Below are 26,254 nucleotides of genomic sequence, written 5' to 3' on the forward strand. Positions count from 1 at the left end.
CGACCACCATTGGCTGCGCCGCGCGGGGCGGCACCGGCGGCGGCAGCGGCCCGGCCGCTCAGCGCCGCCGCCCCGGCCACAACCGCTATAGCTCGGGGCGCGGCCGCGGCGCCGGCAGCAGCAGCAGCACCAGCAGCAGCAGCAGCAGCAGCACCGGTCCTCCGGCGCTCGGCTCCGGGTTCACGGCGGGTCCCCCGGCGCTCGGCTCCGGCCGCACCGTTGATCCCCCGGCGCTCGGCGGGTCCGCGGAGCTCGGCCCTGCAGCGCGCCGGCTCGCCCCCGGCTGCGGCCGGCCCTTTCCTTCCGCCTGCCCCGCGAAGCAGGCTCCGCCTCCGGCACGGCCTCGGCAGCGGCGAGGGGGGAGCGGGGCGGGGGGCGGCAGCGCCGGAGAGAGCTCGGGTCCCGCGGCAGCGCCGGCAGGATGGGCAGCGCCTCAGTCCCGGCGCTCCCCGGCCTCCCCGGGCCGGGGGGGTTGTGACGCCGGCACGGGGCGGCGCAGCCGGGCCGGTGGCCTCGGGCGGCCCCGGGTCGGAAATCGGCCCGGCGGCCGCGGGAGGGAGGCGGGCAGCTCGGCGTCTCCGGGACAGCGCCTGCACGCTGCGCGTAATTTATTTCCTGTCCTCTCGCCGAAAGGAAGCCGGTATTGTGCACTGGCAGCGTTGTTAGCCCAAAATAACCCTGACAGAGTCGCACGGCCCCTGCAGAAAAGCCCGGCCAATTTCACACAAAGAAATCCATAGTAAAGGCAGTTGTCTTGTTGCTTTATTTTTTGTTTTCTTAATTACTTACTTCTGTTGCTTCACTTGTTTGGAAAAGGTACTGAAATTGCAGGGCAAGGATCAGAGTACTTACATACACTGGTACTTTTACACTTTGAAAATAAAGTACTACGGTAACTGCATAAGATAGTGTATGATAAAGCATTTGTTTAGAATGTGTATATAAAAGTGTGTTTTTAAAATGTAATGCTAGGCGTTTATGGCGGTGAAGAACCCGTTTTTCCCTAAAAATGGAGAATGAGGCCATGTGCCTCACAGTAACTCAACAAATACTGTGTTAAAGAAGTCACATTGCTGTTAACCCCAAACAATCCCCCCCCCCCCCCCCCCCCCCATTGAACAGAGTGCAGTGATGATGTTTAGATAGCAACACAAGCTTCAGGATGAAGGAATGATGTAACTGATTTGAGAGCAAGTGAGGTTTGCTTTTAAAAATCTGACACGACTTATCAAAACATCTAGATGCCTTCTAAGAAGTCCAGTATACCAAGACCAGCAGGACAAGAAGGAAGCAAGGGAGATCTATTTCTCATTTCTTCCCAAGAGGTTGCAAAAATTCAGCCCATAGTAGTCTGGACAGTTAGGTAGAGAGGATATAGGGAAATCTTTAAGTGCGTTACATTTTTGCCAGTGAGCACAGGCCAGAGATTGGACACAGGCTCTTCTAGCTTTTTTTTCTTTTTCTTTTCTTTTTTTTTTTCCCTAAATGCACAACTCAAGATAAAGCTAGAAAAATGTCAAAATCTAACCTAGTGTAGTGCAGAAGAGATTCAGTTGGTAGGTAAGCCTGAATTCACTGCAGATTATTTTGTAAGTAAAATACATTTTTCAGTGCAGAAAGATATAAGATACACTGGCTAAGAAATTGCTTTGCTTATGGCTTCTTAGTTTTTTAATCATGATCTCCATTTGATACTTCCCTTACTGGTTTGTGTGTAGCACAACATACTCTTAGATTTTGCCAAACCACAGCTATTTGCAATATTCCATTACTCTAGCATTTTCTTACCAAGGGGAAAGTTCACAGATCTCTTTCAGTTTTGCGTATCTGCTGACCTTTCACTTCACAGGATCCTGGATGACTGAAACTTCTGGTGATTTGGTGCTTAGTGCAGACGTACACCCCACAGTCAGATCTGTGGGAACATTTAAGTGAAGCAAATCTAACCACACAGTGTTTCAGTCAATAAAAGGAATGTATTTCCTTCTTTTGAAAGGATGAAGAAAAGACTGAACTGTTGTTTTAAATACCCTCTTTCTTCTGTTCTTGCTGTCTCAAGAGTTTTACTGTGCCACAATCCTGCTCAGTAATCCATGCACAAACTCCTCTTTGTGGAGTATGGCCTTAGGTGTTTGATTTTTTTTTTTTTTAACTGCTGAAGGCAGGAATTTTACTACATTTAGTCATAATAACACTTCCCAATATTACTGGAAAAATAACTGCCAGAACTGCAGTAATATTGGTGCAGTGTTCTGTGCTCTGTAGTCTCCACATTTTCTACTAACTTTATAATAAACTTCTGGAGATGTGTGTAATCAAGTAAGTTTGAGTAACTGAAGCTGCGGAATTGGAGGGATGTTGATATTAGATCCAGACTATTTGGGGATTTATCCTTTCTTAAGGAGAAACTAATTTTTTATTGTTTTTTAATTCATCAAATGCATTAAAATAAGTTGTGTGCATTTTTAAATTATAGGAATCAATATCTGAAGAGGAAGAATATATGGCAGCAATAAGTATCCGGGTGACTAAAGTCCATGAATGTTTGTATCTGCAGGAACTAGAGTGTAATCATGACAGCTGATGCCTCTTTTTTATCTTCTGTTTTGTGCCCACACCAGCACTACATCCTTGCATAACTTTGTGGTTATGATGAAGGTAGTGGAATTGGAACATGCAGGTTATTATGCAAGAGATAATAATAATCAATCATTAATAATTTTTTCTACCATTTGATTTAGTGTTTGCAAAATTATATGCAATTTTTTTAAGCAAAAGACCATTTATTTGATGTCTTATATGATCCTAACTGAGGATCCAATACCTATAAAATCAGTCTGTAGTAAACTGAAATTTCCTTGCTGCTTATGGAGTTATCCACTGTGCCATAAGGACATACAAAATAAAAAAAATAAAAGTACTGAAAAATAGATATAAATTTTGTGTTTTGAATCATTGCTATTTAGGATTGAGATGCGTGTAGGTCATGCATTCAGTGCACAGAGGTTTTCATGTGGAGGAGTATGTGAAACATGTAACATGAATCCACACAGTGCTTCTTTTCAATTACTAATAGTGAATTATAAATAATGTCCAAAATATGATGTACTGTAATATGGTAAGCTAGGAACATCTGGTTTTTTCTTTAATTTTGAGCTGTATGTTTGCCTGGTGGTGTGGGAATAGTAAGATTTCATTTGAGTCAGATTCAACAGAGTATGAACATAAAAGCCATTATTCAAGTAAATGCCTTTCTCTGAAGTACTTCCAAACTTTCTATTTACCTTAATGTCATCACTTACATAAGTACAGAAATACACCCACAGAATTAGTTTGCAACATCAAGGCACACCAATGGCAAATTAAATGTCTTTATCAGAAAAGGGCGATAAGATACCCTGACCTTTGATTTCAAATTTGTGTCAGCAGAAATTATCTGTTTATTTAGTCTGGTTTAGAGAAGCTATTGACTGTATTCATATACCTCAGTAGAATATCCAGACACTGTAAATCCTTTAAGATCTGGAGATCTAAGACAAACAGGTGGTTCAGTTTTAATGGCATGGATGTGGAAGCTTGTTGAAGAAGTGTCAGTGTGGAGAGACTGGCCTGATCCTTCCAGGCAGTTGATTCTAACTCTTTTGGTTCTAATGAGGCTGTAGGGGTACCCAGACTAGGCAGAGCTGTGTTACCACAAGAGAAGAGAGAGAAAACAGGAAGATGCTATAAATGGGGTGCATTCCTGCACCAGAAGTCCTTTTTCCCTTATTCTGTCCTTAGGGAGATACACACTTGCTGCTGTAAATTTGAAACCTGCATGGCTTGTAGGTTTTAATAATTTATCCAGAAGGGATTTGAATATTCTCTGTGACAGGACAGTCAATAGCAGATCAATCACTAACAGTTCTGACTTCTGAGAACAGTGGTGTTCTAGAGAGAATGCAGCTCTAGAAAGAAATATAAACAAGTTATTTTCCCTTTACAAAGTGAGAGGGAGAGGGAAATAAGGCGGGGTGGAGGTCAATGTCAGCTGCTCCAGGCATGGAAAACTGTCAAGTGATGTTCTCAGACAAGGAATTTCACTTTAATATTTAGGCTTTAATAGCTAAGCCTTAAATATCTAGATTTCTTTTTCTTGTTAAACTTATTCCATACATACATACATTATCATACAGATAATTCAGCTGAACCAGGATGTGTGTTTTATGCCTTCAGAAGTCTCAAGTACATTAAGTATGTTTTTCAGCTTTTGTTTTAAATCTGCAAAGCTTTATATTCTCAGATCATGTGAAGAAAATTCTAATGCTACCTTATTAAACCTTTTCTCAAGTGCATTGTAAATTTTTTAAACAAGCTACATGCCAAGTGCAAGAATACAGACATTAGTGGTAAAATCATGTAGCTGGTGTCACTTTACAATGGTGATACTGTCACTGCCCACCACAGAGTCAGTTTTCTACTTTGTAAAAGTGAAGGCAGGAATAAATCCAGAAAAACCATTATTTTAGTCCCAAACATGGGGTCTGCTGCCATCCTTTTGTCTTGACTCAAGGATTTATTTGAGGGTTTGCAGCTGCTCAGTATGACAACAAAAATATCATCTACTGCAGTTTACTTATTAACTCTTATTTGGGAGACTTCTAAATATTAAAAAAAACCCCAAAAAACCAAAAACAAAGAGGCCAGTGCTTCACCCAGCACAGTATTCTGTCTCTAGCAATTGCTCTAAGCAGATACCCAGGAGAGAAAAAAATTGCAATTTAATGAGATGCTGCAGCTTCAAACTCTCCCGATCTCTGCCATTTTAAGCTGTGAGAATTTTGTGAGACTGGGAAGTTTTTCTATTAAACATTCTTTACAATTACTCTTAAAATTACTTGTTCAGTCTCTTTTGAAATCCTGTAAACACTTACATAAATAGGAACATCTGACAAGGCCATTCCTCAGACTTGATGTTTAATATGTGAAGAAACACTCCTTTCTGCTTACTTTGACAATGGCTCCCACAAGCTCCACTTTATGTCTGCCTGTGCTTGTTGTGGAAGAGGCATTCAACAACAGAGTTCACTGTTGCTCACTCTCTACCCCTCTTCCCTCACCCCACAACTTCCCCATACCATTCAGGAGTTTGTCAGCCTCTGTTCCATATCAGTCTCCAGTGCTTGAGTGCATGAAAATAAGAACTAGATAGTCTCTTCCCTCCCTTTTGCATTTTATTCAATGGCAGTACCTTCCCCATTATTTCACAAGTTCTTTATTTTCTTAAAACCTTCAATAACAGATGTTGTCAACAGCCTTAATTAAATCCATCAAGACAGCAGCAATCACTCTTTTCTACATGTGTTCTACAGCAACCTTCCGTCTTTAGAAGTTCCACTGGCTTTTCACATTCTGGCCTATATGGAAATCTTTTTTTTTTTTTTTTTTTTTTTTTTCTTTTGTGCAGAAGTGAGCTTTCCAGATTGCCACAAAATTCTTATTTTTTAAATTATGTTACATTTGCTATCCTCTGGTTTCCAAGATGTCTCCAAATTCAAGTGGTCCTTTCCACAGTGCTGCATTACCAAGCTCTTCATTGAATACCATTTAGTTCTCGTGCTTTGCTGCTCCTCAGTCTGCCTTTATAAGATCATTTTGACCTCGCCTGCTGCTATTTTCACTTTGGACAGATTGTCACTGAGTTCCCCAGGAAGGATTCCTGCATAAAGTTCTCCCCAGTTTCCTCATCAATGAATACTGATGCAAAAAGCCTAACTTTACTTTTCCGTAACATCCATGTCTCTTCTGAACGCTTGTGTTGTTCCTTGGCCATCAATTGTCCCTTTAGACTTTTTAGAAAGATTTTGCTCCTAGTCGATGTGAAGAAAAAATATGTAGTGGTTTGCTTACTTTGCCTAGTTGTTTCCCAATTTTTTCTGGCCTGTTGTATTTGTATTTTTCTCTGAGTTCGTTATCCCCCCTGTCATCTTTTTGCTATCCTTAAGACTGTCTCTTTAAGTCAAGTCTGGTATCCTTCAGCTTTTTCCTAGTCACTTACAAGAATTTAATTATCTCGCTCTCCTTATTTGCTTTTGACCCTGTTCCCTAACTGGAGTTTGGCACATCTGCAGAGGATCCTTTGGTCTTTGTTAATCTCTATAGAAATACTGTTTTTGTAAAGTGAGGTTTATCAGCATAAGACTATGTTATAGATCTCATACACTGTTCTCCATCAAGCCAAGGCTGGCACTTTGTCTTGAGAGTTCATTCTATTAAAAAATTATTCCATGCAAATAATACCACCTAAGAATGGCATCTGCTTCATATAGTAATGTGTCAACCTACTGTTGTCAGTAGTGCTGTCCTGGCTGGTAGTTCCCACATGGATCCAATCCCATGTTCTTCCCAGCTGAGCATTGAATTTTGACCTAGGTAGATTAGGTGCTTCTCCCTGGACTGGCCAGTTTGCTGTGTTTGGAAACTATTTAGCCTCGCTACAATCTTCTATCTCTCCACCTTTCAAAGGTGAATAGGGGAAGGACTTTTCATTAAATTAATTGAAAGAGAGATCTGTCTTTCAAGAGGAACTACTTTTAAAAGGGGAAACTTTGTTTTTAAATAAAGCTTTGTCTTCTGTTTTGAACTTCCTCAGACTCTGTCATGATTTTGCAATTTCGCAGTCATCTTTTAAAAAGTACTCTTTGGAGCAAAACCATCAACCAGGTTACTATAAAACACCACAAGGTCAGCATTGCTTTATTTCTCCATAAGCTGATCTCTCAAGGAAGGCAATGGCATTGAGTATGGAAGGCGGCGATGGAAGACCTGGAGGAAAGCCATGCAACTCTGTAAACAAAGTTTAAGCACTGCATTTGCCATAGAAATTCTTCAACTTGGAACAGAGTCAAGCTTTTTTTAGTCATGCATTCCTAGCATAAAATAATTAGGTCAATATTTAAGGATCTAAATAAGTGTATCCTGGTATTTAAAAGTGCCAGAAATTCTCAGCCTGGATAGAGATGGGAAAGCATTTTAGTTTCCCTATATCTTTTATGCAGTTTTCTACAGATGGATTTAGTTACCTAATGATGGATATCAAGATCAAACAAAAAATCAAGGTTAAAGCATGTTAAATTAACATTTTAAAAAATCAAGATCAAACAAAAAATCAAGGTTAAAGCATGTTAAATTAACATTTTAAAAAATCACAAATGTTGTAAAATATTTAAACTTAACTGTGAGAGTCACTAGTTTGGGTTTGTTTCGGGTTTTTTACTTAACATTCATCTTTTTAGTAATTCCTTTATAATGAGCTCTAGAGTAGGACAGTTGCTGGAAAGAGGAAGATTCATTAAGAAACATGAGAAATATATGCAGTTAGTTCTAAGAAATTTCTTGTAAATGCGTCTTCTGTTTCTCTCTCGCTGTCTCTGGTGAGTATGATTTTACATAAGCAGTGTCTGTCCACTCAAGGGAACATGTTTAGGGAATGAAGCATCTTCAAACCCTCAGGGTGCAATAATGCTGCAGACAGGGTTGGCACACACTTTGAATTCACGGTTTCATTGTCTAAATTAGCTGCTTCCTCTCTGGGTGTGTTGGGACATAGAGTAGGGGCATAACATAAATGCTTGAGTCACCCATCAGAAGACCTCCATCTCTCTTATTTGATTATACAGGAGTTCTGTAAGGACCTACTCAAAGGTGGGTGCCAAAAGTTGCACAGTCAACATTTCAACACCAGCCTCCCTGAAGAAATGCTTTCTTAGACTGCTTTGGGCTGCTTTGAATTATCTCTTATATCTAGAGCTGATCTGATAATGAAGAAGTATGTCAGAGAGGAAAATTCAGGTGCTGAAGGTTGGAAAGCTGTTCTGAAGAAGATCCTGTATAACACTTTCTTAACAAAGGAACATGAGATATAGTTATTCTGAAGAGTGGCTATAAAAGTTAGAAAAACGGGAAATCTTTAAACTTTAGTCTCTGACAAATAGAGGAAGGCTCTTTGTTCTATAGTTGTTTCACTTCTCAAAGAATCAACTAAGCTCTATGAAACTCATTCTCATGACCTTTTAAAAATTAATAATTATGTCATAAAACTCTTTGAAATTTTGCCATCATTCAGAAATTCAGATAAATTATTTGAAATATTTAAAATGTTGACAGTCAAGGCAAAATATGCAAACACTGGAAATGTAATCATAGGCATCTCAGCTCTTATTTAATTTTTTACTTCGCCCTCCTCAAAAAGGAACTGGTGTTTTATTTTATGACTGCTTGAAAGGTCATTAGGTTTATTTGCAAGAAATAATTTGAGGAGGAGAAGATTTATTATATTAAAAAATAAATAATTGAAGCTGCCATGTAACTTCTCCTGGATTCTACAAATAACTGCTAACTTCCATATCAAATAAGTCAAAAACAAAGAAAATCCCACTTTTTTTTCCTTTAAATATAGACAATACTGTGAAAAAATAAGAGTAAGGGTGCCATATAAAATATATATTAAAAAAAAAAAACATTTTAAAGGGATTTGATTAGGTTTTACATGAAACTACATCTTAGACATATATTAGCAAGTTCAACATTTACACTAGATGGAATTGAAAATAAAAATTATTATTTGAAGTGAAGAAATTAAATAAATTTTCATTCTGTCATCTGTCATATCTGTAAGAAACATAGACTTAAAATATAGATATAATTTATCATGATAATTTTAATCTAGTGTTGTTCCAAGAAACAATTATGCATACTTATCAGATTCTATAAACAGCCTAGCCAAAATATAAGTATTAGAAGGAGAAACATCTTGGCAAATTTTTAATTTTAAACTCCTAATATCTACTCTTAACACTCCTTACATTGTCGTACTAATGCTAATCAAATTTCAGTACCCTGAAAAATGTTAGGCTAAAGATAACTCAGGAAAGAAACACCACAGGAAAAGATTCATGTAGAATTTTTATGATGTTTTGTCACTTCACTTGGTGAGACGATGGAAGTGAGTTATAGGGAAGGGAGCGAGTGGAGCTGTGCTGCTGCTGAGATTCCCCAAGTGGCTCTCCATCCCTCCTCGAGAGTTAGTCACATTTACACACAACAGCTCATCAAGCGGGACCAAAGGCAACAACATCTGCCTGTAGAAAATGCTTATTGCTTCCCCTGTTGCCCCTAAAATACCTGAGAAAGAGCAGGATGGAAAGTGCTCTCTTGATCTAAAAATTACAGTGGTTGTAGCAGAGATGAGCTGGACCTGAAAGACAAATCAATTCACTTGGGACAACAAGATGTTCGTGACTCCCTTGGGAAAGGGCGATGGCTTTGGCAGCAGCCTATATGGAAACACCAGGGGTAGAAGAAGGGCAGCAGCAACCAGAGCATCGCCTCTTCCCCATCAGCTGCCTTGCTTGGCTTTCTGCATCCTTTCCCTTTGTCTGCCAATCGCTGTACCACCAGTTCCTCCTCTGCCAGCCGGGGCACGGACAGCAGCTGTCCTGGTGCTCGCAGGGAGCGGGAGGCCCGGCAGAAGGGCCCGTGGCCCTGCTGGGGGCTGCGAACCCAGGGGCAGCCATCGCCTCTACCCGCAGTGCCAGCGGCGCCCAGGGCAGCCCTCCCTCCCTGCTCCTCAGCAGCCCAACATGAACTGGGTGGGTGGCAGTCGGTAAGTGAAACTCTTCAAAGGCGACAGAAACAGCTCCGTGCTGTGTCAGTGTCCCTCACAGACTGGGCGCCGCCATGGTGTGTTTAACAGCCCTGATGGCCCCTCACAAACCAGGCACTGCCATGTTGTGTGTGGCAGCCACGGTGTCCCCTCACAAACTGAGCACAGCCATGGGGTGTGTTTCAGGCCTCATTTCCCCTCACAAACTGCGCATAGCCGTGGTGTTTGTGACCGAACGTGGTGTTTGTGGTCTCTCCGTGGAGCAGCAGTGCCACGGTGTGTGTGTTTCAGGCAGGCCGTGGTGTGTGGCAGCCCCAGGCCCCTCCTGAGCCAGGCTGCGAGGCGGCGCGGCTGCCCTCCCCGCCCAGGCGCGGGGTCACGTCTGGGCTCAGTGTCCCTCGCAGACAGGGGCTGGATGAGGCTTTCTCACACCCTCACAAAAAGCAGTGGTTACCCTTTGGGGAAAAGGATGCACAGGTATTGATATTCACTGAAATAGTAAAGTACTACAAACTGAGTTGTAATGATAAAGAAAGAAAAAAGATTATGTTCTCTTTCTTTGGGTGCTGTGTCCTCTGCCAATCTACTAGAAATGTAAACCCTACAGATTTTGTCAGACATTGGGAAGCAGCATTGCTGAGCACAGCTTTGTAATCATCCAGGCTCTATGCAGAATCAAACTAACACTTTACCCATCTGAGAGTCTTCCCAGCAAATTGAGTTTTCTGAATGTTGCCTCTGTGAAGCAGGAGGAAGGGAGAGTTTCACATGGAAATATGCCCAAAAAAACAACCTAAGCTTTGTCCTAAATGCCTGTCTCCCATACCCTCTATAAGAAAACCCAGTGTATAGGAGTACTGCACACATTTAGCAAATACAAATCAACCTGCTGCTTGCTGCTGCTGTTCATATCTATCAGGGTTTCTTGGGTGAATCTGGGGTTTATATTTTAGAAGTCAGAAAAACTACTCATCACTGAGTTCCTCCCACTGCAAGGTTGAATGTTATATGCATGTGTTTGGAAAGTTTGCTCTAACTTTAAGCAAAAGGCAATTCCATATTTTTAACCCTCACAAGTAGTCCTAATCTTACTGACCTAACGACTGCAGCCAGGCTCACTCTGCTCATTGAACAGTGACCCCAACTTCCAGTTTTATACACCAAGTCCTATAGGCATTTCACATAAGACTATATTTGACAGATGAGACAAGAAGTTGGAGGTATAACTGTCTCCTGTATTGCACAAACAACAGCAACTTGTAGTGTAAATCTAGTTTGCTTTCCTATTTTACAAACGGTCCCAAATATTCTGGAAAGTCCCAAAATATAAAAGTTCATATATTGCTCCTTTTGTTTGCTAATACAGTTTTGTAGCTATGTTGCAGCAAGACAAAGAAAATGAACAGAAAATAATATATTGACAATATAAGTTAATTCCTTAAGTTTTAAGGAATTACAAATTGATGAAATGTGCATTACAAGTCAAATGACTAAAAGCTTTTTCTGTTTTCTTTTTTTATGTTAAATGTGTTTGGTAGCCTAATATTGTATGTGGCCTTAACCCTACTGGAGTAAACTGGGATCAGTCAAAATTACTTCAACAGACATATGTTGACTTTACTACCTGAAGGTTTGATCCACTAGAACATAACAAACATAACATAGCATAACATGTAACATAACATTACATAATATATAACATTAACGTATTGTATCGTAAAACCTCAGAACCATTGATGACTAATTCAAGCCATGACTCAAGATTATACTTTTGCAATTAAAATTATAATTATTTGCATTTTACAGAAGCAGAATCATATTAAAGCAAGAAAGGAGAAAACAAAAGGTAAACCATTGTGGCCATATTGGATTTTGTATTGTTACGTAAAACTTTAGTGGGTTCACTTAGGTAAAACTTTCAAAGCATTTGGAGTGAGATTCAAAACAGAAGCTAAAGAGTTACAATGTGTTTCCCTGACTTTTAGGGGAGAAGTCTTATTCTAGATTTATTAAACTGAATTACAAGAAGAGAAGGAGTGAATGAATGAATGAATGAATGAATGAATGAATGAATGAATGAATGAATTAGCCTGTGTCCAGTTTTAGTTCTCCTGGATTACTTCTGTTACCATGTTGTGTTGGTATGTGGGGACACAAGGGGTTGCTTGAAGCCTCAGGTGATAACATGTGGTCAGATGGCCCAATGCACACATACACAGTGATTCTTCTAGGCCATGTAAAAATATGTTAGGCTCATTAAAGTCCTTCTTCTGGCATTTGCAAAAGGAGGACAGCTTATTTGTATTTTGAATTTGAAAGTGAAATAAGGAAATCAAACATATCCCTGGTATAGCAGAAGAGATTTCAAACAGGAAAGAGAAAGAAAACAGTAAGAGAAAAAGGCTATAACCGTGATAAGTGGAGTCAGTTTCCTCCTCAGCAGCAGGGAAGAATGAAGCTGTATAGGGATGCTCCACAACTGAAGCTGATAACTCCAATACCCAGAGCAGGTGCACAGACATATAGAGGTAGAGGAAAAAGCAGGCTGACTGTACAGAGACAATTACTCAAATTAAAACATTTATATATGGAAATGTGGGACCAATCAGCAGCTTGTCCTCATCGCTTTTCCAGTTTCCTGGAGGCCTGTGAGCTCTCTGTTTTCTCAGGGATTACTGGCCTAAGGCACATAATTTATATTACAACTATGTAATTAGTTTCAGTGGAGAGGGAAAACAGGAAAAGACAGGATTGTTTTTATTAATGTAGTACTAAATTGCTAAACACAGTGGTAATTTTCTAATTGCCCTTATACAATTATTAGTAATTTAGTAATTTAGAGATGTTGGGGAAAAAACACTGAAGGGAACTGGTTACATTTTGGGGGTGTGGACCCTAAAGTAACATGAAGTTTGAAGTGTTGATTTGTATACAGGATGATTTTACCTTACCGAAGATATTAGTCTTAACTGAAGAACAGATATTTTCCATAGATAATATCATCCTGGGAAGCTAAAGATAATAATAAATTATACTAAAAGTTAGTTACCAACATGTTAGCTATAACATACCAAACAGGTATATTAGTTACATGCAACCTGCTATCATGACAGGGATTACATTTCAGAAGAAAAGCCAATGCTATTTTTTGTTTTGGCATAGCCTTCAGTTTTCAATATCCTTCTTTTGTTTAGAAAAAAAATCTTACTGGGTTTATTTATTCATCTGCTATACTTAATGATTTTAGGATGGTTATTAATAGTCTCTGCAAAATGGAGAGGCTTGTTTCCTGTATTCTTATCCTGATATATTTAAAGTGTCAATCATATCTCTTTTTATTCCTTGTAACAAAAATTCTTTCTGGATTTTTTGAATTGTAGAGACTTTCTTTTTTACTTTTTCCTCTGCCTTTTTCTTTTTTTGTCAGAAGACTATTTTCTTTGTCAAGAGAGCCAAATTTGGAGAACAATAAACTCTTTGTGTCATTATAGATGGCACATCTAGTGTATGTAATCTTGCTGATTTGCTTAATATAAGATTTGCTTATCTTATATGCTTCCTGAAAAGACCCTTTCAATTTTTTTAGGACTTTGTCCTTGCCACATTTGGAATCTTTTATTTTAAGAAATATTTTTAGTGGTTGTACACAAAATTGAGAAGTGAGCATTTAAGGACTAAATTTTTGGCATCAAGATAACAATTATTCATTTTGAATATGACCAAGTTGTATTTGCATTATTTTTCAAGGCAATAAAAATAAATTCAGAGCAACTGAGGTGTGAGAATTCAGAGATACTTAAACGTGTGCTTTTATATTAGGAATAGTTTCTAAGTCTTGCTTGCTAATTTCAAAAGAATTACCTATACTGGTAATGTGTTGTTGAAGCTTCTATCAAAAAGTTATTCTGTCCTTTAAAAAATTAAGGAATACTTTGAAAGAAAGAAACTTAAGTCAAACATGAAGCTCCTGGAAGTATCATCTCCTAAAAGTTCAGCTGTCAGTTTGGATCTTCTTAATCTGTATGTGGTTAACCAGCTATCAACCAAAAAAGACAACACTGGTGAGTTTTGGGTATTCTGACACATCAGAAGTAGTTATTCTTAGCTATTACTGCTGTTATTTAGTTCTTGTTCTTCCATTTACAACTTAACCCTCAAGTAAATGTTGTTTTATTTTTAAAGTAAAAAATTGTATGTTAATACAAAAATGATGGCTGAATAAAGAATCCGGGTATAAAAGGAATCAAAGAACTTTGGCTCCTACCTACTTCACCTTTAAAGCCTTATGCAGTGTCCTGGTTCCAGGCCAGGCCAGGGTGAATGTTTGCAGTAGGACGGGCCTGGCCAGGACCCTGAGGTGATTCTGCACCTCCTCACATCATGCACAGGGGAAGGAGTCCCATCCAGCAGGGCACTGGGAAGCCAGTGGCCGGGGAATGTTGTGCTTCCTGTGGTGAACACCTGCTTGTGAATCATCACTCTGTTATGAATATAATTTCTTATTTCATTGCTGTTGTTCTTATCTCAACCCGTGATCTCTACCTTTTTTACTTCCAATTCTCCTCTCCATACTCTGCAGAGTGATGGGGAGAGGAAGAAGGAAAAGGAGAGGGAGATGGAAAGGAGAAGGAGCAAGTGGCACATGGTTTGAAGTGTTTCAGTGGGAACACTAAATTGGAGAATACTGTTTCTAAACCACAGCACACACTTACTACCTTCTCCATTCTATTAATTAATTTAACCCCACATTCACTTATTTTCCGCTTTGCTGTTGAGTGGGTCCATTTCCCATTCATTTCCTTTTTCATAACTTTGGAAGCATTTGGAATAGTCTTGTCAGTTCTACCCAGATTATCTTTCTTAAAATCCATTATTAAACTTCTTAAGAAACATCACTAAAACTTGAGTCCTAGCTCTTAAGTGTACATGTGGTACTTAAGGATATGGTTTAATGGTGGACATGGCAGTGCTGGTTTAATGGCTGAATTTGACGATCTTAAAGGTCTTCTTTAACCTAAATGTGATTCTATGATTCTTGTAATCTGTGACATATTCATAAACCAGATTATGGAATGCTTTTTGTGCTATGCTCAGAAGAGTAGAAGATGACTGAGGAAAGGCAACAGAGACTGTACACACATAGTGACTGACTCAATAATTTTATACTATTGTGCCATTTAGAATAGAGTTTTTGTATTGTTAGTAGCAAAGAAAGAAACAAATATGGCTTTAAATATATTAAGAAATATAAAACAACAGCTTTTGTACTCTAATGAAAATTCAGGAACCTAAAAACTTTCTCCAAGCCCAGCATTGACATAACAAATACATTCATTGCAGAGAACGTGAGGAAGCCAGTCCACATTGATATCATTGAAGATGAAAGAAAAACTATAAAGAGACATAACTTAGAGCTCCCCAGGTCACCTCTACGTACACAACATAAATCAAACTTAGATGATCTTCAGAGCAGGTACTTGTATAAAATAGGCAATAGTTATGCAATAGTGAGGTTTTGGGAGAGGTATTTCATTATAGTCACAACATTTGGGGTATTAAGAAAACATACCATTGTAAACAGGGAAGTTTCACAACCACTCCTGTTATTCCAGTGATACTCTTTTTGTGAAGGAGTAATTAATGAATTCTGAATAAAAAACTGCACATGAAGTTGAGATATTTTTTTAGAAGGTTATGTGTCTGTACTCATGTCAGGTACTTATATTAAGTTTATCTCAAGAAGCAGGTTATTCAAACAGTATTACCCACTTACACTGTTTTCCCATCCAGCTTTGGACACCCTAAAGTGACCGACTCACAGATAGGCTGCTCATAACTGCCTAAAAGCCAGGCTGTTTTAAGATGTGTGGAAATATATTCCTAAGTTATTTTGAAATTAATACTCAGAATATTTTAATCTTTTGGATCTTGTATTTCATAGGCTGTTTTTATTCATTTAACAAGGTTACAAAAACAAGTTTTGGACAGCAGAAGACAGCATCTCTCAGAAAGAGTAAAATACCAGCATAAGGTAAGTTTATTGTTCTTAAGATATAAGACTAAAAATGTGCAGTAATTACTGTATTTTTAAGTGATTTTTCAAAGAGTGGACAAATCTCATTAAATACATGGAGTCTTCTCGCTCTTTAAGACTATATTGATAAACTATTTTCATGCTACGTCTTATATATTAATTGAAAAAAAGCTAAAGATGTGTTTATATTCATCTCTCATCAGGATAACATTTGTCTGCATGCTTCAAATTATGTAATTACTTACATGTTTCCCTGAAATAAGCCCTTATTGCCTTAAGTTTTTAGTGAAAAGTCATATCAGAATATAGAAAATTTTCTTTTCTTTGTGGTTTATGTGCAGAGATGTGAAAAATATGGAATGGCTTGATTACTGTGAACTTTATGCTTAAATCAAAATAGTTTTAGATAAATAAAAAAATCTCTTTGTTATGTTTTGTCTAGTTGTCACAAGTAATGGAATTAGGCTATGTTGATTCTAGTATGGAAAACGAAGAAAACATGGCAAGAGTATTTAGTGCTTGTCTGTTGTCCTCCTCTGGTTTTCAGCTCTCTAACTGTACACAGCTTTCAGAAGAAAATTTCAACACAAAGCTAATGGGCAACAATTGGGAACAAATCTTTGAAAAGAAGATGCAAAACCAGGTTTGGTTAATGTTTTGCTACCATGGAATTACTTTAAACTAAATTTCATTTATTTGGTGTGTAAAACTAGTGTAATGGTGATGGCAATTATGGTTGATCAACATTTTTTGTAGGCTGTTGGCAGTGAATATTATGTATATACAAATATATTTATTTTATTGTCCTCAAGTTCAACTTGAGCTTTTGTTCACTGAACTCTCAGTGTTGCTGTTATCTGAAGAGAATAGAGAATCACCTACCAGTGGATTTCTTTTGTTTCTGGGTTATAAATTTGGTTAAAGAAACCTGAAATATATTATAATTAGAAATACAGCTTTCTTAAACATAGTGTAACTGAGTGTTGCATGATCCCAGGTGATCCCATGACCTAATTTTTTATCTTTTAATGTCTCAGTGATTAACACAGTTCTTACAGTATTTTCAGTGTTCTGCTGTTTAACTCTTTACTTTTAAAAAACAGTTGAAAGTTATTTGTTCTGATGCATATTACTATTTTTTGGTTTTGTTAACTTTGTGATTCTTAAAAGAACCATCCTTAGAAAAGTGATAGCAAATATAATATGCTTTTTTAGCAATTATATTATTCAATGGAAATAATAAAAAAAAAAATGTGTTTCACCAATGGTATTATGAAACCACTCAGAAGCAATGGTCTTCAGTGGTATTCTGAAGTCTTGAGGTAAACGAGGAAGAAATGCTCTAAGAGTTTCAGAAGGGGAGATGTTGGGTTGTTCAGGGAATGAGTAGGCTGAAACTCACAGGAATCTGACCTGAAGAACAAAGAAGCTCAAGAAATATGTTTTCAAAACACAAGGACAGTCCACCTCTATGTGCAAGAGAATTATTAAACTCTGGAAGCCAGTTTGGCAGAATCAGGGAATCCCTGACTGAAGTCAAATGCAAAGAGGAAGAGTGCAAGGAGGGATGGGCAATGCAGGAAGAAGACAGAAGCATCTCCTCAGCTTGGAGGGATGGCATTAGGATGGTCAGAGCTGAGAATCACAATGGGTGAGAAGAACAGCAAGGAGGACTTCTGCAAGTTGTCATCAAAGAAAGGAAATCAAGGAAAACGCTGTCCACTGCCAAATAGAGTTGAGACCTAGTGAAAAATGACATGGAAAAGCCTGAGGTACTCCAAGACTACTTTGCTTCAAGTTTTTCAGACAAGATTTGCTCTCTGGCTCATCTTAAAATGCAGTCAGGAGTTGCGGGGAGTTGAATGAACCAGTAGGGAAGGAGCAAGTTAGAGAATCCATTGTGACCTGGACAATATAGAAATAGATGAGACTGGACAGAGTTCAACCTAGTATATTCAGGGTGTTGGATGACATCACTGCAAGGCAGATATTTATCACCATTTAAGGCTGTGGTAATCAGAGAAGCTTCCCAGTGAGAAGAAATACACAAACGTTATGTCCATGTGCAAAAATGTAAGCATGAACGGGGGAAGCATCATCTCACCTCTGTCCCTGGAAGGATTAAGGGGCTAAGCTCCCAGAGGCAATTCCAAGGTACATGAGGAACAAGAAGGTGTCTGCAAACAGCCACGGATTTTCCAAGGTCATACTCTACCTGGTGAACACAATTGCTTTCTGTGATGGAATTAGTAGCTCTGGGAATTGGAGGGAACAGCAGGCATTATTTACCTTGACTTTAGGAAGGCTTTTGATGAAGTTTCCTATGGGATTCTAGTAACCAAAATGGGCAGCTATGAACCAGATGAATGGACAATGGGATGAGAAAAAACTGTCTGTTACTGTCATGCTCAAAATTTAGTTCTGTTGGCTAAATTTTGTTTGGCAACAATTGGGCTGTAAAGAGGTTTGGGCTTCTGCTGTAAAAATATAAATAAATAAAAATAGTGGGAAAATATGTATATTGTTTGCAAACCCAAGTTGAAAGTTTTAAAGACTGCAACAATTATGTATATTCACAGTTTGACAGCTTCTACTGTTTTCTCAGCCAGGCAACAGCTTCGATCAAGACCCTTGGAATACAAAACCTCCAAGCCAGTGTATTTTCAGGAAGTCTGATACAGTGCCTCAGGAGCTGTTCAAGCCATTTAATAGGTAGGCAGTGATTTTACATTAATGAGGAAAATAACAGTCAGGTTTAATTAAGAAAAATACTAAAATACTCGGAACCTTATTGTTACTTGTTTTTTTCACTGACAGTTTTTCAAATAGAAATTGAAATCAAATGGAAATACTAAACATACAAAGCTATCTAAATTTGCTGAAAAGCAGCAAAATCTGAATTGTGGGTAGGCACTTGGAACCATGATCTATTTTTTGCAATGTCACAGACATTATAGTGTTGCTTAATTCACCCTGAATGATAGCACAGATTTACTAAGAGGCCATGAGGAGGGGGCAGCTGCCCCAGGTGTTATTAGTTCCGGGCAGCGTTGCAAGTGCTTTTCTGACAATCATGATGCAATAGAATTGAGCCTCTGCACCTGCATTATTTATACTAGGGATTCCAGGAAAAAAGCATTTTCTTTTCCTTCTCTTTCATATGTGATCTAGTTTTCTTTTTTTCCCTATAATTGATTCAATAATACTTGTATGGGAATATACACTTTGTTTTTAAAAGAATGGATAGAAATCAAGAATAGATTTCTTTTTGTATATGCTGATTAAAAATCTTTCAATCACAGATGGTTTAGGACCAGACTCATTTGTACTGAACATTTTATTTAATTTTCTCTCCAGAGGCTCTCCCTTGGACCCAGAAGTCCTACGTAGCTAATCTTACTTTACTCCTTCTATTCCATAAGCCTGCCATTTGGCTGAAAGTTCCTATCCATCTCTAGCTTAGGCTGGATAGAGACATAAAAAGGCCATACAGTATTTTGCTGTTCCTGAAGTGTCTGCGGCCTGTTTGCTTGGGGAGTCAAGTGACCTTTAAAATCACTGGACAAATAATAACTAAACACATCAGCCCCTTAAACTTCTACTTTTCTTGTGACTTCTCCTGGATTTCTCCAGCAAAACCTAAAATGAGCATGGTATTCACCTTGCCGTACATCTGAGCGAATTCCCAAATAATATATTTACACTGAGCCCTATATAACCTTATGTCATCTACATCTCTCATTTCTCCACCAGCTATCAGGCCTGCACTTATCTGCTTATGTCACATCCTCTCATCTTCTACCCATTCATGGGTCACTAACAACATTTCTTTTCCAGCTGTTCTTCAGATCTATTTCTTTGTATTGTCCTCATTTTGTTTTCATCCATTGTAGTCATAAATTCTTATTCCTCAAGAGATCACAATTCTTCTGTGAAGGGAGTTTCTTTCACTGTATGTGAAAAGTAGGATGTCAATTTATACAATTGTTTAATTTAACATACTGATGATGTAATCATCAGTAATTGATGTAATCGATGTGCATAATTCTGAGACCTGTAGCACCTCAAAGTTATTAAATATTAATTAAAAGCTTTCATGTCATATTTCCTCATCTACTCTTAAATTTTATTTTGCATAACAAAATATTCAGCTGGAGTTGAGAAAGACTCTCTGAATTGCTTCACAAAATGGTTTTACCTTCCTCATGTAGATCTATCCAAGTATCCTCTGTAATAAACTCTAGTGTGTTTAGCCTTCTAAAACTGTCCTGGTGAGGTTTCTGTAATTAGAGAAAACTAGTTTCTCATTTAAGTTCCACAGAATCTTTATCCAATTCCAGGTTTGCTGATCAAAACACCCCAGGCATTTTCTCCAGTAAGAGTTTCCTGTACTACATTTCAGTTTCAAGTTCTATTGATAGCCTTGCTCAGAACGTTTTAAAGAAAGAGCCTTTTTTTGAACGGCCTTTTTTGCCAGATCTCTGTCCTTCAGAAGAATCTCAACTTTCTGCTCAGACTTTCTGAAAGGTCAGTCAGCAGATCCAGCCTGGAAAACAAACCAGTGAAAATGCTAGATTAATAGCCAAGTAAGTGAAAGCGTCATGGTTTTCATGTCCATGATGCTCACATGCTAAAATCTTCAAAACAACTACTCTCAGAAGTGGGGTAGGGAAGTAGTGGCATAACAAAATGTCTGACTGGCCTCCTGACAGTTGAACAGAAAAACTCTGTGCTGAATCAGGATTACTTATTTCAAGTACAAATGAAAGTCACTTGTTATGGGCTTTCAGTATGGAAGAGAAATATAGTCTTAAGTAAACTACTTTTATGAATGGAAGAAACTATCTTCCTCTTTTTCTCCCTGATGTGGCTGCCTTTGGTCAGCTGGTGGAGCAGCAGTGACATACTGTGGCTGATTTTATAAATCACAATTCTCTGTCCAGGAGGATGTGCTCCATGACTTTGTATATTTGGAGACATTAAGAAATAGAACCCCTTTTAAATCAATATTACCATAAAGCAGATATAAAACATAATAAAATACACAATTTTTCAGTTGAAATACTGTATATTTAGGACAAAATCAAGTGTAATGAGCAGTGAAGTTTTTTCTATTTTTATAATCAAATTATCATAAGGTGTTCTATTAACAGTATTTTGCTTGTTTGTGTACTCAGCAAAATGTTTTTCTTCTACCCTTATTATACCTCATTGCCTACCCCCAGGCCAGACTACTTGAATTCTGCTAGAAAAAATCCAGTGATAATAGGCAGTAATGAACCAGAAAACAGTGAAGGAATCAAAGAACCAATATTTGATACTGTAAAAGAAACTGCAGAACTGAAAGATGGAAGTGGTTTTTCCTTTTTGGCACTATTTGAAGATGAGAGTCAGCCAATACAAAATAATCCTTCTACAAAGCATTTTTATCCTTTTTTTAACCAAAGCAATAATGACATTTTTTTCACTGTTCCTGATGTTCAAAATCAAATTACCAACAGAACTAATTCTTGCGACACTAGAAGGGTTTATCCTGCAATCAATGCAAAAGAAGATTCTGTGGACAGACCCCTTGAAGGCATTTTCACAGCTCCAGAACAGGTTTTCTTTAAAAGCAACAATGTGTCAAGTACAAGCTACAAGGACACAAGAGCACTTCATAAAACACACCGGCAGAACTGTCACGAAGGGCAGCACTACTTCCTGCCCTGTGAAAAGAAAGAAAGAAGAGCAAACATTGAAAAAATAGGTGTGTGTCGTATTTTAAGGACATATATTCTGGGTTTTTTTCTCCTTTTAAAGACATATGTTCTTATAACCAGAGATGTATCTGCCCCAACTGAAAATATCATGAATATTCAGAATGCAGCCACATAATTTAAAATCCAACTATGTAAATTATTTTAAAAATTTGACAGAAACTTTTATATAAATTGTGTTTATTCTGTTGCATTTCAAAATCAAGGGTTTTTTTTTTTAATTTTAGAGGTATTTGCTTATCACCATGATCAGCAGAATAGCTTAAAGGAGAATGTGCAGAGTTATTCAAGAAAAAAAAGGTGAGTGTCATGGAAATTACCAATCTATTAATCAGCGATAACTGCAGAGACTTTGCTGAATTGGAGAAATCCTGCTAAGAGCACAAGAAGGCAACATTCTAACCAGTATTACCAAGGACTCAAGTTTACTTATTTAAAATAGTACTATACAATGTGAATAAATCTATGCACAGAAAAGCCCATTATGCCTCTGTGTATCCTCCCATAATAAGCACACAGAAATTTGAAATTTGAAGATCCTGAAGTTAAGCTGTTGATCTGGCTTGTCCTTTAATATACTCTGTCTCATTCCATTGGCTACAGAGCCAGCTTACTGGGCTATGTGAGTGCTCTGTTTTACTAAAGACATGTTTTTCAAAGACTGATACATAGCACCTTCCCTTTTACAAAACAGCACTATATCCTGTCATTGCTTCAATTCCATTTTGCATTTCAACTGAAACAAAGTTTATGAAAAACATATTCTTGGTGTTAAATCTCAGGTTCAGAGATAAGTCCAGTGATCTCAGTAGTGGGAAGCATTTAATGGCTACTGAAGACAGAATAAATATTGAAAAGTCACCAGTAAGGACTTTAACTCAGAAAGAAAATAAAAATTTTGGGGAAAAATCACTTACTAGAGAACTTGTGTTTTCATTTCTCAGTGATGAAAGGTCTTTGAAAGAAACAGCCTGGAATCAGAACCATGTCTTTGTATTTGAAGAGGTAACTTTTAAAAATACGTATTTTTTGTTAAACCCACTGTTTGCATGATTCATTTGAGGTGGAGAAGGATTGTCCACAACAGTTAGAAACTGAATATAGCTTCACTGAATTAACTATGATGGAAGCTTCTTTTCCATCATGGTTTATATATGGAATTCAGAAAGAACTGCTGCTAGTGACGTGTCTCAGATAGACAGGTCCACAGTTCACATGGTCTCATTCACACTTTGGCTGATGCCTGAAAGACATTGTGTAAGTTACCCATCAACACTTAGTATCAGGTACTGCGCACAATGCCCAGACATTATCTGCAGGATGCTTCAGTATTATAAAGGAACTTTGTGCCAGTATACATATAAAAATTGTTTCAGATGTCTTGCCTGTAGAAGCCTATAGAAGTCATATATGGTGCTACTCAGGGGTAAAAATACCTCTTAAAATGATTTGTGGTACAGTGCAGTGACTCCTTTATGTAATACAGAAACTGAATATTCCTCTCTTAACCTGAGATGCTGATCCAGCTGAACCCTCACTATTAATACCTTTTATTTTTTACTTATTTACTTTACTTACTATTTTTAGCAGTTCACAGCAGCACAAGAGAAAGGGTATAAGTTTGGACTGAGTTCATATCTTCATGAGATAGGTTAGTACTATTTATATATTATCACTTAAAAATGTTTTCTCCACATGTGAAACTGAAACAATTACTTTTAAAGCCAGGGAGAATGACTTTTTAGGATGTTAACTTTGATAAGGGCTTGTATTTCTGATTCACACAGCACTGTAAAAAGACAACTAGCATTACCAGGTAACTAAGAATTAGCTGTGCTTGCTTTTCCTTGAAGAGATATTCTCTTCCACTAGACTGTATGCTGTCACTCCACACGTGGGCAGAGAGAGGGGAGTAAGCGAGGCAATCCTACATCCTTCCTACTCCCTCAGTAGCTGTAGGGTCAGCTGTGCTGGCTGCATTTCAGAGGCCTCCAAGAGAGAAATAGATAACTTGTATGGCAGCCAATGTGCACATGGAGTCTGCTGCGCTCTCTTGCAGGTTGTGCTCTAGAATCCCTCCTCCTTTTGGGTAGCACAGTTCTGAAGCTGATTAACAGTACAGCTGAGGCTTTGGGGGATCCATCTCACAATCTCTGTTAAGATGTGAGAAGAATTATCACTAAGAACTAGATTGACCTTGCTAACATTTTGTTCATCATACAGTATCTTAAAACTGCATCAGAAATAGTAATGTTTAATTCTATATGCTGTACTTGAGAGTTGGATCTTAGGGGATTGTTCAGTGAGTAACCTTTTCTTTCTTTTCCATCTAATTTTTCAAGATATGGAGTCACCACTCAGCAGCCAGTCTCACAGTTACGCTCCAAGGCAGACTGAGAGCTATTTGAGCTCTAGTCCTGACACAGTGAGTAAATCCTTGTGGGCTGGCAGGGCTTTATTTGAATCATATCTCTGTGCCCGAGTGGATGTAGCTGGAATCTTGTTTTGTTTTGTATGAGATAACTTCATGTGTGATGAGGACAAGAAATTATGAGCTGTAAATTTTCATAAGTAGTTTGACAGACTTGTGGTCTCTTCTCTTGATAATGACTGGCCTTGTGGAATTACATAGCATGACTGTGGAAAGAGGCTAAGCAATGTTCTGTGCTTCCTGTATGTAAAGCAGAATGATTTGACACACTGTGTTTTCAGTCATTCTTGAACACAAAAATGCCATGGTGTATAATTATAAATTTTATGTGAGAGTGGAGGTCTGCATTGGCCACCTTCTCTTCACCAAGAGCCATCCTTGGAGAAGGAATGAAAAAATCTGCAAACAACCAAAGGCAGACCGTTCTGGCCTTTATGTTTATTTCACTTAGCCATTAGCAAGTCATTACTTTAGTCCGTAGTTACTGAACTATTTGAACAGTTACAATTGCACAATTCTGTTCAAACAGTCTGAAGAGGAAGACAAAGCCAAAAGGATGGAATATCTGAATGAACCATCCTTGAAGACACATGGTACCAAGCTATTCTCAGCCTCAGCAAGCAGAGAGGCCACCAAGAGCTCTCACACCCAAAGTGTGGCTATGAAGCCCAGAAGTACTTTGGGTAGAAAAGAAGCAAACAATCTTCAGGAGAAGGACTCTGATTTTTGTGCCACAGAGGAAGAAAATAAAACCGACACAGCTCTGTCTCAGGGCCCATCACACCCTGCCTTTAAGAGGGAGCATGTCACTAGCAGCACCAGGTGCGATGCTTGGTCGCAGACCGAGGGCTCTGTGACCGTAGAGAAAGTGGATGTGGGCACCCAGTGTGGCACCCTGGGGGTGTGCAGCTGTGGCGGAGCCCTCCCAGCTGCCCGCAGCCCAGGCGAGCTCTCTCCTCCCCGCTCTGCCGGCCCCGCAGGAGAGCACGAACGGCCGGCGCAGGAGGCGCCGCAGCCCGCGGGCTCCGGCCGCGCGGCCGGGACAGACGCCTTCTCTTCTGAGACCGAGTACCTGAGTTTGGCTGGCAGGAGGACTCTAGAGGTGCTGAACTACATTGATAAAATGAAGGAGAGAGATAAGCAGTGATCAACTGTAATGCTATGTTAGGAACACAATAGTTTCATCCTGTTCTTCAGTGTATTTCATTCACCCAGCATATTCTGATTTTTCTAGCATGGTTAGGCAAAATATACTTTTACTGTTTGTTTGCTTTATCTATCAATAATTAGGGGTGTCTGTCTACCCACTGCTGTTTCAAAGTATGGGTTTCTATAGATATCCAACTATTAACAAAGGATTTTACAATATCCTGGTAAATAAAAACATTAGGAATTATATTGGTTTCCTCACCATATATCTGTAGGATTCTTTAGTTTAAATTGATTGACTATTTCTTTTAAGGTAATGGGAAGATGTTGTTCTACTTCAAAAAATATTTAGTGTGGCTCTGAGCCATTGTCTGATTCTCACCTGTTTTAACAGAAAAACTTGCCTTTGTCATGTGTTCATACTAAACACAAACATGGGAAACAGAAAATGTACATCTGCACACATAGAATAGAATAGAATGTAATTTTAAAAGAGCTAATTTATTACATTTTTTAAATACTCAATTTTCTTTCTACAGCATTCATTTATTTTCTGGCTGTTAATCTAAAAAAATCTTCCATGTGTTTCTGTATTCTGCCTGCGAACTGAAAATCTCAACTACTTGCATCTTCATTTCAGTATTTGTGTGAAGCTACAAATCACAACAAATAAAAGTTTCAGATAATACTATTTCTAGGTTATATTCTTGCCTTCTAAAAAGTTCCTGGTAAAGGTGTCAGGGAAACTCACTGATACCAACATCTACTTACAGTTCCATACACCTTCACTTCTATACAGATATCTCTCTATCTTAACTATGTGTATGTATATATATATATATATATATATAAACCTGTGTGTGTACATATATATACGTATACCTATGGTATATGCTGTGCTGGCATACTGTATATGCTGTGCTGCTGTGTATATGGTGTGCTGGCATTAGCCACCTGGCTGCATGCAGGGTTCCTCTTCTTCATAAACTGGGCTTCAGCAAAAGCTGTGATGTGACTTCCTCAAACAGAACAGGAGATTTGCCTCTGTAAGTTTAATATGTTGTGCTTTCCCCTTGGCATCTGCTGTTAAAAGATTCACTGTCCTTATTCCCTCCAGGTCAGGGGTTTTTTAATGCTTTGTAGAAGGGGTGAGTGGCACTCAGCCTGGATGAGACTTGTCACCATTCTCTGTCTCTGTTCTCATCATCAAACTAGTGGCTATTTTGCTGCTGCCTCTT

General features: G+C 38.5%; 1 protein-coding gene across 1 annotated transcript; it reads left to right on the forward strand.

Moving 5' to 3' along the window:
* The first annotated feature begins 9,620 nt into the window (after nt 1–9,620).
* REDIC1 (regulator of DNA class I crossover intermediates 1) lies at nt 9,621–26,254 on the forward strand. Its single transcript, XM_085569750.1, has 8 exons — nt 9,621–9,643; nt 11,450–11,489; nt 13,569–13,704; nt 21,664–21,736; nt 22,381–22,441; nt 23,027–23,087; nt 23,779–23,861; nt 24,397–26,254. Exons 1-8 carry the CDS (start codon nt 9,621–9,623, stop codon nt 25,012–25,014), a joined length of 1,095 nt encoding a protein of 364 aa, XP_085425876.1. The 3' UTR covers nt 25,015–26,254.

The sequence above is a fragment of the Lonchura striata genome, chromosome 1A, assembly GCF_050655825.1.
Source record: "Lonchura striata isolate lonStrDom1 chromosome 1A, ASM5065582v1, whole genome shotgun sequence".
In the NCBI taxonomy this organism is placed as follows: domain Eukaryota; kingdom Metazoa; phylum Chordata; class Aves; order Passeriformes; family Estrildidae; genus Lonchura; species Lonchura striata.